At 39.7% G+C, this 16,430-nt stretch overlaps 1 protein-coding gene across 1 annotated transcript in view; it reads right to left on the bottom strand.

The window, feature by feature from the left end:
• Positions 1–10,410, bottom strand: part of LOC118321068 (calretinin-like) — an 11,711-nt gene extending 1,301 nt beyond the window's left edge. The window contains exons 1-8 of the mRNA XM_035652255.1: positions 10,273–10,410; positions 4,151–4,233; positions 3,609–3,698; positions 3,341–3,421; positions 2,315–2,371; positions 1,722–1,799; positions 817–872; positions 676–715 (exon numbers count right to left, since the gene is read on the bottom strand). Of these exons, the coding sequence (XP_035508148.1) occupies positions 676–715; positions 817–872; positions 1,722–1,799; positions 2,315–2,371; positions 3,341–3,421; positions 3,609–3,698; positions 4,151–4,233; positions 10,273–10,366 (579 nt within the window). The 5' untranslated portion in view covers positions 10,367–10,410. The remainder of the gene's footprint in view (positions 1–675; positions 716–816; positions 873–1,721; positions 1,800–2,314; positions 2,372–3,340; positions 3,422–3,608; positions 3,699–4,150; positions 4,234–10,272) is intronic.
• Positions 10,411–16,430: the final 6,020 nt, after the last annotated feature.

Here is a 16,430-nt window from a genome sequence, read left to right as displayed (position 1 = left end):
GAGAGAGAGAGAGAGATGAGTGAAAATTGTTAGAAACTGTAGCATATTTCTAGAGAGCGATAAAAGCGTCACCAGATCCAGAACTGATATTAATCCATGCAGATTATGATAACTGGGACTAGAGTTAAATTAATCCTGATCAGACAGACTAATCCTCGGTCAGGAAGGAACAGTTGATCTGCTCTCTCTACGTATAGGAACATACATGACAAAAAGCATGTGGGAGATTCGTCACTGTACAACAAATGTTGAATTTAGAAGCATAAAAATGTATTCCCCGAATAATGTCTTATAGATAAGAAAATACATGAAACTGTGCAATAAGATTTATTTTAAGATTTATTTTAAAACACCCCACAGGACTTTAAATTGACTTTAATTATCAGATGAATTTATTGGAACATAAAAGCTGTTCCCAAACACAAGAATGTTTTAATATAAATGTTATATTGTAATATTTAATTCCTATAGGATTTAACATAAGCAAGCATGCATTTGTGTCAGTGATCCATATGTCCATTTAGTACTTTGATGACAAATAATCATCTTGTGGTGAATCCAATCATGTTGAATTGTACTAGTCTGAATCCCCAGTGTTGTCTGACTGCTCTATATCAGAGTTACAGTCTTTAAGTGTTATAACGGTTGTGATTCTAAGCCTGAATGAAATCTTACCTCAAACTTCAGCAGGAAATTTTCCTGGACTGGCAAGAGCCTGAAGTAAAAAAAAACAAGGAATGTTTCATCTAGTTAGCATCCTTTAAAAGATGTTTATAAATGTGCATACAGAAAAAAAGAAATTGGAAACACACTGACCTCGCCATCTCAGAGAGGCCCAGCTTACCATCACCATTCAGATCAAACATCCTCAGCTGCACAGAAAGAAGATTACCAGAGAATTTTTTAGAGAAAACACAGCAAACAGAAGGTCTTCAAACACATTCAAGTACAGTGCTACACACACATATTACATGTTAAAACATACATAAATGGCAGCGGTTGAGTGCGTTTAGACCACAGATGGCTGACTGATGCAGGGGGCCTGAGTGATGCATCAGCACTACAGATGAGCTGAAGGGTGAACCCAGACATTGATGTTGTTCAGTGCATTAAAATTCAAGCCTTTAGGGACGTTGTTTCAGTTACATTATGTAGAAATGTAGCAGCAAAGTGCTACAATTAGAACATATGGGCATGAAGGCGTTGTTGTTGAGTGTGAATGTGATCCTGTGTTAAAGGACCAGTTTGTAGGATTTAGTGGCATCTAGCAGTGAAGTTGCAGCATTACAACCATTTGAATACAGCTCAGCGTTCTAAGCGTGTAAGAGAAACTATGGTGGCCCTTTTTAGAGTCAGTTCTTGGTTTGTACATTTGGGGCTTGTAGAAACATGGCAGAACAACATGGCGGACTCCATGTAAGACAACCTGCTCCCTCTAAACACACTGACGCTTATTTTCAGGTGATTATAAACTAATGAATACATACCTATGAATATTATATTCCATTTCTGCCAATAGATCCTAATAAATGTTATATATCGGACCTTTAAGCAGAAATTACACCCAAAAAATGTCATGATAAATCTTAGAGTACAATAGATTCTATTAAATTACAGCATCAATGTAATGTTAAGATTTAAAGGTTGAGTATTTTGAGACTTGCAGTTGTAAATTTGAGTTTGCAGAATTTAAGACACATGTCATGCCTTGTGATACTCACAATAGTCTGTGTGTACTCTTTGAGCTTCTTGTCATCATAGCTTTTGTTAGCCTTCTTCAGCAGGTCTGACAGGAAACCCTGAAGAGACAGAAAAACTCCCCCAGTCAGTCACCAGATGATATAACACATAAGCACTTACGGTGAAAATAAATGGTGTTAGCATACAGAGCTCAGGATGTGAATGGGGTGTTTGTTTTCAGAGGCTTTGTTTTTCACATGACAGCAGGCATAATACACACGTGCACGTTCAGAGTAGCTCCATCAGTAGAGACATTAGCACCAATTACACCACCAGCACTACGCTAATGATCATCTCAAACAAGGTCTGGTTTGTTTACAGTAATTACAAAACACACACATACACTATTATTCACCCACAACTCATTAAATAGACAGATGTGCAACAATGAGCTACACACATTTCTGACTGTAATTACCATGTGGAAGGGCATTTTGTTCATATTCATGGCTCAGCTGCAGAACAAAGGTCTAAATGACAGAACTACCAAATCTCTCAGAGTGTTGTACTACTGTCAGAGCAACTTTAAATGATTCCTCATTCATTTGCTTTAATTTGGCATATTGTGTTTTACCTTCAGCTCATTCGACTCGATGTATCCACTGCGGTCAGAGTCATACCTCCGCCAGGCCTGCAGGAGAAGATGATGTAGTTAGAGTAGTTCTCAGAAAACCTGTGTGCTAAAGTGAAGAGTCAGAATACACACTTGACTTTACAATTGGCAGACCTTCTGTATCTGAGTTACAGAAAGAAAGAAACTGTAAAAGAGACAGTGGTACCAGGGTGTCATCTGACATTGTGTAAATATATAATTTGTCAAAGCCCTTATCAAAGATGGATACCTAAACCCCTCCAGCACTCACTGTCTTTCCCTGTGCTCCATTCATAATGTATGGCTGTCTGAGAATAGCTCTAACACACAGAGCAGCCTGAACATCACACCACCACTGAAAACCCTCCTCAACCCAACTCTGGGTAAACCAAGTCTGTGTGTGTGTTATTTTCAATCACAGTGGACCAGATGCTTGATGCCTCACTGTTTTCTCACTACGTGTAGTAATAATTGTCACACTAACATCAGCAAAAGAGTCACTAAAAATGCTAATTTATAAGTTTTAAGAACCGAGAGTTCAGTTCAGTTTTGTTAAACAAGGCAATTTAAGTCACCTTCATGGTTCACTCTGACTATAATCTTAAACACAGAGCAGTTTCCAGTACAATACCTAACATTTTGTAAGTGTTTCAATGAGTTCCAGACACAGCATCCAGGCTTTAAATGAACAATTTACACCCATGGACTGTTTCCGCATCAAACAGACCTCCTAACTTGGCTGGGAAACAAAAGGAAACGCGGGTCAGCAACATGTGTCCCACAGGACGAGCTGTGGTGGCTCTGCTGACTTGAGGCATTTGTAGGGAAATTTCACAGCTCAGTTAAGTTAAGCAGTTAGTCGGTGAGCAACATTTTCCAACAGAAACAGAGAGAGAAGAAGGGTAATAGTGGCATTATGGATTCTCCAAATCCAAAGTCTTTACCATCATTAAATTGAAACAGTTTTGATGAGAGAGCTAAAGATGAGGGAAGCGAATACAAACTTACAGCCATGAACTCAGCGCTGGATCCCACAAACTCTCTGAAACAGAGCAGGAAGTTTTCCTCTGTGGGCAGAAGCTGCGCCAACTATAGAGCCGAAGACACAACGACAGGATGATTATTATTCCAGACACCTACTTTATGAATTATAATGAGACAGTAAAAGATAGGCTTTGTTTAAATAGTATATATTTTACATTGTGTTTTTATGGCATTGGTTCACGGTGGGTTATGACAGGAATATTGTGGCTATGCTGTATATGTCTTAACTCACCTCTGACATCTCAATTCTCCCATCAGCGTTCTTGTCAAAGCTGGCCATGAACTCCTTCATCTTTTCTTTGAACGCGGCATGTGAGGGATCCTGCAACCACATCAAAGATCAAAGAGACAATGCAGTCTTTAACTTAAACATACTGTATGTAAGAGAAACCCCATTATATCATGCTAACTAGGCCAACCTTGTCCCCCAGAAACTATGTTTATATTGTGCTGTTAATTTGCAATAGGGACTCGGTTTTATATGAAATGGAAGGCCATCCGGAAAACATTTCCTATTAACATAATGAGGAAACCTTGTTAATTAGTGTACGTGGCAAGTCGCAAGTTTTGCTACTGAATGTGTCGACAAAACATTAATTGACAGCTTTATCCTTCTTATTTTCAGGCACTGAAACACCCAGTTCCTAGGAGAGCAACTGTGATTACTATCTACTATAAAAAATTTGCTCATATTTTCATGTGTCAGCCACACGACTCACTTTAATTAAATGTGTATGTAAGTATTCAGAAATGTGCCGCGGTCAGCACACTCACCACGCCTGCTCCCGCTCCTCGTCTCGCGTTCTCCAGCTCCTTGAAGAAGTTCTCCAGCTCCTTCCCTTCAATGTAACCGTTCCCTGTGGAGCACCAGAGGAGCTAAATTAGTTTGGCACAAACGATGTTATGAAGTTTTTAAGTCGCCTGAAGCTTTGTTGACCGTTCAAAAGTTTGATGAAAGACTTAAATGTGGTTGAAAGATTAGAGGTCATTAGGGGTTCTTTAAATTTTGGAAACCTCGAGTGCCCGTCCAGTCTCAAGTCCTCCGTGATTAGATCCAAGTAAGCAGTTTACAGGAGTTTACAGTTTGAGTATTTCTCATGTATTTGATTGGTTTAGCCCTGAATTCATGTCAAAACACAATTCTGGCTGGTCAATATTCATGTCTTGAGTGCAGCCTGGACCACTACAACGCTGGGAAATAAGATTAAGACATACAACTGAAAAAAATCTGAATTGAAGACACAAAAAGAAGCTAATGTCTACAGAATATTCTCTATATTCACATTCATATATCTCATGCCAAATTTAGCATTTAGCAGCGGCAGGGCCTGTGGAGACTCAGCGATGTGCTGCAGCAGAAGAAAATGAGTGCAGTGCTGCTGGAGTGTAAGCAGTATAATGAGTGTTTTCTTGCCAAAGAGGGTGAAAGTGGGCAGTCAGATTGATGCTTATTGGGGCATTCTGTCCCTGTGTCTGGATTTGTACTTCTTACGACAGCCACATGACTGGAGAGGATTCAATATTCAATAATTTACTCCACTGGTTTCCCTGCAAGTCACAGAGTAACATATAGGACATTCAGCGGTCACTTTTTAATCATATGAATGAGTCCCATCTGTCTAAAATCCGAGCGGGGATTGGGGGTTCGTGCCTTTCATCATATCAAAATAGACATTAATAAAATAGTTATCTTTATTTTAGAGTACAACATAGACATACAGAATAAAATGCAGAGATTCACCCTGCCCCCCTCTTCATCCCTTAATCTCTTATCCTCTCATCTCCTTTCCTTTCTGATCATTTTCTCCCTCACCTCCCCCCCTTCCTCTCGTCTCCCTGCCCAGATTCATTTGCACACTGTAGTCTATAGGTGCTCCAACTCACCATCTGTGCTCTGGTTGAGCTGCTGTTTTAGATAGAAACAAATCACTGCATGAACACAAAGCTTTGGTTGTGCAAACAAAGCAAGCCAACTCAATGTAACCATTCATCTGGAGCTCAGATTCACTTTCAGAGTTAAACTGCTACTAATTTCTTATCATCAGCTAGCACTCAAACAAAGTGTTGACTGGATTACCAAACCAAGGCCAAACAATCAAATTATATACTGGGACAACATGGGATGATAAATCAGCAAGAGAGTCTCCAATAAAATGATGTGTAATAGAACTGATGGAACTGACTGAAACTGGGAAGTCAAAAGTAGTCAAAAAATACTTTTTTTAGCCAGTTTGCTTGAAAACATTGTTGATTTTGATGTTCAACCAACCAGTTAAATAAAAGTAAAAATGATATTACTATATTACTTTACATTATAACACCCACATGCCAAAAGCCGCCTGTTAGGAGCTTCAATCTCAATTCTTACATCATTTAAAATTTGATTAAAAAAAACAAGTACAGTTTAAGGGAATATCATTAGTTTTGTTCATTAGTTCATAAATCAACGTATTAGACAAATTAACAATGTGACCTGATGGTGGCATCAGATATAATATCAGGGGATCGCCAAAGCTGTTACAATTCATCCTGAGGGGGACATAAATGTGTGCACAAAATGTCATGTCAATACATCCAATAGTCGTTAAGATATTTCACTCAGATCCATAAATGTTCACCTCATGGCTCCGCTAGAGGAAAAGTCAGTCAGTTCTTAGTTCTTCATTCAGGCCCTTATTGAGTTACTTAGATAATAATATATATGTGCCTCTGTGATCAAGAGAAATGGTGATCAAGTGCGACTAAAGTATGTAACGAGGGGAGCATACACAACTTAGAGTCTATAGCAATGTCAGCAGAGTGGTGAGTAGCTCTGTAGTCAAAGACCTGTTCTCTGCTGTAGTGATCTTTTTGTTCTTCAAGGACGTGGAAATGCGAAAGTGAGAGAAGATATCTCTGAACAACAAATCTTGCTATCTTGTTAACCAGTTGGAGATGTCTAGATTTTTAACCACAGAACAGAAACCTTCAGTTGTTGGCTAATATTGCAACCTGACAAACGACAGGTCTAGCTTGGACTCTGCTATCTATGATATTATGAGTGTGTTCAAACTCTGTGACTTGTAATAAAGCCCACATAAGGGACCATGTTCTCAGCTCACTGGGGCTCACTGCCAGAGTTTAGCTGCAATACAAATCTCAGCTGCCACATGGAGCGCACCACTGCACACTGCATACTGAGCAGATGCAGCCCTCTACCTCCCAAAACATTTTCAAGCACAGCTCAACTGCTGAATGCTCAATTACACCTCCAAAAACGATCCAGCTGCAAGTCATAATGACTGAAAACAACGGAAAAAACTTATTATGACACTGGAGACCGGCGTCCACAACAAAGGGGGTTGCTTCTCAAGAACACGACTTAGACCAAGAGGTTCAGGATGATGAGTGGGACGGAGTTTTAGACAGAATCCACTCCTCCTCCATCTGCTCCTGTCATAGTCTTATCCAACTTAAGCTCATCCATCGAATATACTGGACCAAGGTCAAACTGTCTCTAATTAAACCTAACATCAACCCTCTATGTGATGGAAGCAGGCTCCAGCTACATTGACGCACATCTTTTGCCCCCATTATTCACTTTCTGGAATTCAATTTACTCTTTTTCTAAAGCATTAAAAACAATCATTGACCGTTCCCCATTCATTTTCTCCCTGGTCTTTTCCACCATTATTCCCAAACGGTTGATTCTTGTACTAAAAAAAAACTCTGGATGAGATATTTAAGAAGTTGTTTGCATCTTTAAAATATTAGATATACATGTCAAAGCAAGGCAGAGAACTTTCATTTTATTTGGAACCCATTTACTTCTCTCTTATCTTGTCTGAGCTCCTCCACTAACTCCTAAGTGTAACCCACTCTCGACTATCCACATGAACCAACATCTAGAAATATCATCTTTTCTCCCTTTTTGTATTTTGTTTTGCTTTAGATGTGTGGTTTTTTTATGTTGTGATAGTGCCTAATTCAGTTGTTGCTGTCAGGGTAGTGGGAGGGTGGAGGAGACTGTTGTATCTTAAAAAGGATCATGCCAAAAACACAGGAGACTCTGAATATAAAGAAAAGCCCTGATGAGTTTAAAGACTACACTGCTGCTGGAAATCCTTCCTTCAAATTCTCACTTCTTGTATTTGTCCTAGTTTTCCCAGCAGCCAGTAGGAGCTCCAGTCCACTCAGTCACTGCTGTGCAGCATCTGTGGTCAAGAAAACAACCTGTTGTCCCCCAAAATAGATTGTTTTACAGTGAGTAGACAGAATATCTGTAAGTGAGACTATTCCTGAGGTAAAATACATGTTTCTCCATTCAGAAGCGTTGGCTGATCGCAGTTTAGGTGACACTGAACTAAGTCAATGTTTTATCAAACTTGGTCCCGTGTGTAACATTTAGGAGGATCTCATTGGCAGCAGAATGGGAATATAATAGTTCATAGGGTGGTGTTTGATCATTTAGTGTATAAGTCACTCTGCAATATTCAGGAAATTGTTGTGTTTTCGTTACTTTGGAATGAGACGTTTTTATCTGCAGAAGCCTTCCACCACCACCATGATTCTACAGTATCTCAGAACGGACAAACCAAACACTGGCTATATTGCATGGGCACCATAGTTGCTCTTCACGCTTGGAAGGGGAGGGTGAAGCGATGGAGTCGCAGTCTGCAACTACACCACGAGATGCCAATAAATCCTACACATTGGCCCTTTGAAAGGGAGGTTCAGGTATTTTTCTTCTGGGCACATTAATGTCTCTTATGCAATTCAGTCCATGATTCTAGATGGGAAAGTAATTAGCTATGGTATCTTCACCCTCATCATCATAAGTCTGGTGCCTTTGAAAAGAACAACCCCTGAAATCCTCCACTGGATCATTGCAGTCATCCAGGCCTGAGCAGTTCTGGATCAATTAGCCATTGATCAGTTGTCCATTTACACTATCTGTAAGATACAGCTGCTGTTTTAAAATGGGAACTGAGGCCTTTTAGACGGTAACTGAACAGTCAATAATGTCGTCAAATTAAATGACCAAATAGCTAATAACTTTTCATTGCCTTTAAAAATTACCTATATGAGTGTTTTCTGATCTGGCGCCCTATTGGCAGGACGACATTGTTTATTAGTGCCATTGACCATCTTCTGATCTATCACCTTAACTATTTAAGTTTACATGTTTAGGCACAAAAACTTCTCAAATAACCTTAGTGAAAGATTGCAGTTGTCAAGGGATGTTGTATCTGCAAACACTCAAATAAGAACATTGACATAAGCTGACAAGTTGGTCCACGTATGCACGCACTAAGACCTGTCCTCAGTGTATATTTAGTTTGTGTAAAACAGAGAATAAATGAAAAATTCAAGTATTGGTTTTACTTTATTTTCACACTGTTATAGTTAAAACAAACTGACATTGATTCTTTGAAGGACAATGAGTTCATCAGACAGAGTTTCCAAAGGGGTTAACGACAGAGCTCAGAGCTTTTTCTGAGTGGCTTCAGAAAATAATCCTTACTTTAATGTGCAACATGATAATCACTAAACCTTCACAAAACACAGACATTGCTGAGACATTATGTTCTCAATTAATCAAAATTTTAGAACATTTATTTTTTTAAGTCAAATATTTTAATGGCTTGTTTTGTCCGTCCAACTACAGTTAAAAGCCATAAAATATTCAGTTTGACATCTGAGAAACTGGAGCACAGAATTTTTTTTTACTTTAAAATAAAAACTAAAAAATTACTTAAACAATTAATTGATTAACAAAATAGTTGATCAACTAACTGATGAATCGACTAATTGCTTAAGCTCTAAATTATATTGATTTAAGTAAAAAAACAGAATAAATAATAGTTTGATTCAGCTCCATTTCAACCGACTAGAACATTAAATATATATGTTAATACATCAGTAATAATAATAGTATATAACAATCACAGCCACCATTCTACATTCATAATGAGTACTTTTACTTATACTTGTACTTTACTTGTACTTTTATATTATTATATATTACCATTTAAAAATGTGTGTGTGTGTGTCTGTGTGTGTGTGTGTTATTGTGAGTTGTAAAGGGTCTGAATATGTCGTCACATACACAAACACACACACATGCACACGCGCCCGCACGCACACACACACACACACACACACTCTTTCCATTCCTCCAGTTCATTCCCAGTAAGCTCTCAGATTTAGAAGCTCCTCCCAATAAACTCCAGTAAAAAAACACCCTTCACTCATCCCCTCTCTCACCTTTTCACTCCCCCAGCCTCTGCTCTCTCTCTCTCTCTCTCTCTCTCTGGTCCTCCCCCTCTGCATCATTTTTCCCTCCCCCCACCCTCTTTCTCTCTCTCTTTCTCTCTCTCTCTGTCTCTCTCATCTGTTTTCTCTCTCGTCTCCCCCTTTTCCAGCCTCCTCTATAACTTCTTATTTAATTTCTTTCATAGTTTTTTTTTCACTATGGATCCTTTGACACATTTCAATCACAGCAAATGCAGTAAGTCACAAGATCAATTATATTAAACGATGATATGATGATAACATAAAAGAGCATTTGGTTTGTTTTTACCGAGGACACACGATAAAATTAAGTAAATCAAAAAATCTTTCCTATATGTTGTATTCATGTCAAATTAGCTCCAGCGAATATATGCTACTTTTCTTTAGTATGATATTACTGTAATATTTTCATGTTGCTGACTTAAGTAAAGTAGCGCTTCACTGAATTATTTTTAAAAGACAGAAAAACAGAAAAGGAATTTAACTTTCACAGGAAACAAAACTGTACATAAAAAACACACCTTTCTCTCTCAGACGTACATCTTTCAGCTTCTAATAAATCCTAATTGAACACTCAATTAATTCCACATTCCTCAGATTGGTAGATACTTGCGCGCACTGACCGTCTGCGTCAAAATGTTTCCAGATGTCGATGAACTGCGCTGCGGTGAGCTCAGCCAGGTGCAGGTGGGGCGGCTGCTGTGCTTGAGTTGCCATCTCTGCTGTTTCTCCCTCCTCTTAGTCGGTAGTGATAGTTTGAGGTAAACTTTTCCCGGTGTAGACCTCTTTGGTACTGTGGGCAGCTCCTCCTCAGTTGTGGCTTTTAAACCCCCCGCGGCGTGCGCGCTTCTCCTGCCCGCCACACGGGGGCGCCTTCAGCGTGAAGAGAGACCCTGCAGGCAGCTGCAGCAGGAGACCAATTACAGGAGGAGGAGGAGGAGGAGGAGGAGGAGGAAGGCTCTCCTGAGCTTTACATATGAGTTACCATTAACTGCTGTCCAGGCTGCTGGTTTGATAACAGGATAATTATACATCATCCAATCATGCTTCTCCCATGAGGAGAGAATCACATCAAACTATGTATCCTTTAGCGTGTCGCCCCGCTGGCTCCGGTGGATCTTGTAGGATCTATGTCATCCCTGTCTCTTCAAATATTATAGCTCTCTGCACAGTGACTTATCAAATAAAGCTTGAATAAATTAAATATCCCATCCCAGGGGCCACAACACCTCAGGAGGAGGAACTCAAAACAATACAAATGTGCAGTGATGTGTGTCTCTAAGGGCCACATTACTCCCTCACTGTCTGAGTTTTTAATTTTACCTTTCAGATGTCACTTACACACTCCCTCCACTCGTAGCTTTTACTTTCACCTCCTCCCTCAACCTTTCCCCCATCATTCTTCCCGGCCTGTGGAGGTCGGAGGGGCACTCAGTCTCTTTGGCTAATCGAACCCTTACTTGGCGTGAATCCAAGCAGCAGCAGCAGCAGAGTGGCTTTTGCATGGCTACTAAATCACCAACACGCCTTTGTTCATTCTGCAGGATGAGCCATCTTTTTCTCATCTTCCCCTCCTACTGTGGTGCGTCTCCCTCTCTACAGTTTGGTCCCCACAGGCTGGTGTGAAGGATGGGTGCTGTGGTGGGGGAAGGGGGCTCAGATGGAGAGGATGCAGAAGAAGAAGAAGAAGAAGAAGAAGACTCTTTATCTCCTCCCTGCAGAGCTTTGTGCTGCTGATCAGAGAAAAACGGCAGAAAACAGAGTTGGAGAGAGTAGATAATAAGTGTGTGTGTGTGTGTGTGTGTGTGTGTAAGTGTGTGTGTGTGTGTGTGTGTGTGTAAGTTTGTGTGGGATAAGTGCATATGTACAACTCCTGTATGTGTATGTGGAAAAGACAGAAAGGGGGGAGGGAAAAACAGAGGGGAGATATTTATAGAAACTCCCATCGTAAAGCCTAAACTGCATGAATAATAATTACAAAACTTAAAGGATTTGATTGCAGAGCTCTGAGTTGGAAGTGTTGGAGGTGAAGTGATGGGATGAATAATGGAGTATTGTGGGATATGAGAACGACAATGATGAATAAGGGACAAAGATGTTAATGGACCTCTGATCACCTTTCAAATGGAAAAGTGTCATGAGGATATGAACATGCACTCACAGACCTACATATAATACATACACGCACTGCACACACATATTCAGGTGCACACACATACACACAATATAAAACAGACAGCCGATAGGAACAAATATTAGCTTTGCATGCCAGTCATTGCACATTTGCAGATTATGGATAATTATGCAATCCCGTTAATGCTGTATTAAACATATACTATGAAATTTAGATTAGTTAAACGTGGCTCAATGTTGATCATTAACATGGAAAGGGAAAGTGGGATGAGGAAATGTTGCAGGCATCCAGGTGTTTAAGAGGCTTTTCAGCTCACTTTGATTTAATTTTCTGAAATGCAACAACAATGTACCATCTCTGGTGTTATGCCGAATTATGCAGGATCAAGTGCACAAATCCTGCTTGAGTTTATACATAAAAAGAACTGATTATTTTAAAATAATAAGCTGTAGTTAGAGTGCAGACGGGCAAATGAAACAGAATATTCTCATTTAAATAAAGACAGATACGTTGGTGACTGCAGGTTAAAACTGTGGGTTAATGTTTTTTTGTTCTGGATGATTATTACCTCTCATGTCGGCTACTGTTTCACCACATCTGTCCTGCTTCTCCAATTCCTCTTTAAACACCATTCATTAGTTTTACAATTAACACTTGAAATGATGAAAGCACTTGTAAATTACAAGGTAGTAGTTTTACCTCCTTAATTAAGGTTTCATTACTCTTCTTTTGACTTGTAACGTACCTCTCTAAACTAAAAACAAGTCAAGTGTGAATTTGAATCAAACATTGATAGTTAAGTCGTTTACTTAGTCGATGATGATCCATTGAAGATAGCATAGTGTGTATAAGTATATATTTGGATGGAGTTTTAAATAAAAATAAATCTTCCTTATGTTAATATTAAAGTCATAATTTTATATTCCGCCATCCATTTTGTAATGACTAAAGCCTTGTGTTATCAGTGTCTCTAAAGACTGAAGCTGTTTTGTCGTGCTGTAATACAGCCTCCGAGGATGAGCTTCTTATTCCTTTTCTCACAGACATTGACATTAATCCAAACAAAGTAACTTTTTTGAAGAACTCAACACCAATTTGAACCTTTTGAGAAACAAAAGTAAAGCAAAAATAGCCAAAGGTTTTGTTTTAGTTCTTTTTGTTTCATTTTTATGGTGCTGTGCTTTATGAGGTTTATATGATGAGACGTTTGCTGTGCGTTTGAAAGAAAAGGGGGGAAACATATTATATTAAACATTAGTGTCTTCTAAACAACACAAATGCATCAAATGCAGCTATACAACTGCCTTCCTGGCCCAAATGTAACCTCATGCCCGTGAAAGAGTCAGTTTCTTTAGTTTCTGATTAACATGACGAAACACTGACGAGGCAAAGTCCAATATACTGAACTATTTAACAAAGTGAGAAATATATATCTCACATAATGAATCTCTCAAACATTAAAATACCCTCCAGACGTGTATTATGACATATACACTGTCATAACTCCTGCTGTGTGATAGTGTGATTGTGTGGTTTTGTTTTCTACCCTAGTGTGAGTGAGGTGTGCTTGATATCTATTATATATTATATATTATATATTGATCTGATATGTTTATATGTTAATTTCTACATTAAAATCCTTGAAAAGGCATCTACTTTTTCTACCTCATTAAAAAGTCCAGGATGTGTAAATTTTCCCTTTCTAAGGTTTTCAGGATGGACACAAGATGTCTCCTACTTCACTGTAAAGTCCATTCTCACTGTATGTGCACTGGTGGCTTCAAGTTTCTACATCACATTAGTATAAGTTGCAAATTGGACCAGAATTTAATTACAAACTATTTGTGATGTCACTAATCATGCTCTTAGACCCCGCCCCTAAAAATCTGATTTTCAATTAGATAACATTTCTAACTTCAGTAGATAAATGTGAAAACATCCTTCTAGTGTCAAACTGCACATACATCATTCTGCACAGTGGAGCGCAAACATCCACATAAAAACATATCTGTGAGTGGAGGGGGGCTTTAACATTAACTACTGTACTCTAGGACACACTCATCTGTGTGTGTGTGTGTGTGTGTGTGTGTGTGTGTGTGTGGCAGGGCAGGAGCTGCCTGATGAGCCCCTCGCTGATGTTTGCGTGCACTGAGGAACCTCCGGCATGCAGTCAGGGTTGAAGCTCTCTGTGCTGATATCTGATCAACCAACAGCACTCGACCCACCTACAGCCGACATTGTAGGAAGGAAAAAATCTGAGTTTATGGAAAAGAGAGGTCAGAGTGTGTGAGGTGATGGTAACAGCATTAAACACTGAGGATGCATCACTTGCTCCATCCTTGAATATTGACTCTCTTGGGACAAATTACACCTTTATCATTCTAATTAGTCAATGAATCTGGTGCCCTCACAGATGTTCAAGCATTAGTTGGCCACACCTTCAACCTGAGCAGAAGTCTGGTTAAGGGCATAGGTTTTATTTCAGCATTGTGGGGAGGTTGTGTATGAGGGTCCTGCCCAAGGAAATTCTGAGCATCAAACAATTCAGGTCCTACATTCTGGGGAATCTTTCTGCATCAGTTTATGGTGGAAATGTTTTTTTCCTCCCCCTTTTCCCTTCTGGCTCCTCCATTGTTATCAACCGTGCATAGCTGCTTCTTCTTCTTCCTGTTTTATGGCAGATTACAACCATTGCCGCCTACTTTACCAGAGGCATTGTTGCGTCTATGAGTTGCGTTCTAGTGCTTCGTCACAACAAACGTCCTCTGTTACTTTCATAGTTTTATTGGGTGGGACAAATGCACATGTTCCTAATGTTGAAGGGAACATGTCCCCCCCTGAAATGTTCTTGATATCCAAGCAGGACCTTACATTTGATACATATTAAAATCCTTGGCTTGGTAGCGGGTTGATTATGAAAATGTCCGACAATAATTGATAAAAATCCAGCAGATAACTCACAACTTCAGGATGATGCAGAGCAGCTGAGAGATCAGCCATGACCATGATGTTGTTTTCTACCAAACACCGTATTGTGTCAGTTAATCCCACTACAATGCAGTAACACTGACCCAGACCCAATGAGTGAGAAGCAAACTGAACTTTATGAGCGTGAGCTGGGTTTAGTCCTGCACGCCGGGTAGCTGCATGTTGATTATTGCACTCACAACATCCCTACACCAAGTAGTGACTACATACATCATGGACACACAAAAGCACATGCAATCCAGTAGACAGTCATTCTCCTAATGTCCCAGAGGCAGTCCAGCCAGGCCTCTGTGGATCAGCGCAGTGATCCACGTGGCTGTTTGTCTCACCCACCTGTCATCATTAGCTGCACAGCCGTTGAGGATAGGCAAGTCAATGTGAACTCCAAACCTGAACTTTCACTTCACTTTACTTTCCTCCAACAAGCCTTTCCCTCCTGCAGCTTCTCATCATGCAGCCAATCAGATATCAGCTGAGTATAATAAATTACAGCACAGTCCTCCTCACCGATGTGATGCCAGTGAGACGACACACATCTCAAACTGCATAATCACACGCTCAGAGGAACAATAAATACCAAATGTGCATGTTGTTGGTAGGAATGAATATCACAGAGTGGAATTATTTGTGTGGAAGTGTGCATGTAGATTAAATTAGGCTTTCTGGGTTTTGACTGCCAGAGACATTTGCTGCGGCGTTAATACGGTTGAGCAGAAGTCAGAGTGGGAGTGTATGATTTGTGTAAATTAGAGTGACAGGGTGCCTCATTGCAGTAATCAGACATTTGTATCAGCTGCACAATGTGGACTATAGAGTGATCATCAGAGATTAGAAACTATTGGTTGCCAACGGCTGAAAACAGATAAAGCAGAATCCAATTTTCAGTCTATTTGGCAGATTGTATTGTGATTATTTCTCTGCAGAACACTGCAACAGATAAACACCTTACAATGAGAAAAAACTGCATAATCATTTACTGCATGTCATTTGTACAAACAAATATGTAGAAACGCACATATAGTAATAGCAGCTCAGCAAATCACACTGGAGCCCCCTCCTGAGATAGGAGCTGAACTCACACAATGGGACCCAAACATCGACACAGAGCATCTCACAGTGTTAAGCTTGGCAGGCACATGATAAAATTGTATTTTTGAGTTTGCTGAACAGTTTGGAGGAGAATGGCATCTCTCTGTATGCAAGCAGGACGGGTTGTCCTCTCCCCTCCGTCGGGAACAATTAAGATACCGGACCTCCAGAGAGCACATTTCTCAAATGCAAAAACAACCGCAACACAAGTAATAATGTCACCTGAGACAAGAAGTGATTATTTGTCCTCATGATGCAACCAGTGAACCCGACAGTGAGGCTGTAAGCCAGAAACTTAAAAAATATGATGGAAATGAATAGTTTAGGTTTAAAATCAGTCAGTAAAGAGGTTGTTTCAGTTGAAGAAACTTTTGCACACACATATTTTAACATCTCCGTTAACTACATATATATAGTTACTATGAGTCCCCTTTCAACTCCTGTACTTCTGCCTTCCAGTGCTAGGTTGCACAGCTGCCCTCTCGGGTATTAGTATAGATTCAGCAGTGTTGTGTGTAAAGCATAGGAATGAAAATAAAGAGTGACATGCATGGTGGTAAACATCTGAAC

This window comes from Morone saxatilis, unplaced genomic scaffold (genome assembly GCF_004916995.1).
Source record: "Morone saxatilis isolate NCDOM2014 unplaced genomic scaffold, NCSU_SB_2.0 Contig11, whole genome shotgun sequence".
Classification (NCBI taxonomy): domain Eukaryota; kingdom Metazoa; phylum Chordata; class Actinopteri; family Moronidae; genus Morone; species Morone saxatilis.
The sequence above is the reverse complement of the archived record's forward strand: the minus strand, read 5'-3'. Positions and strand labels throughout refer to the sequence as shown.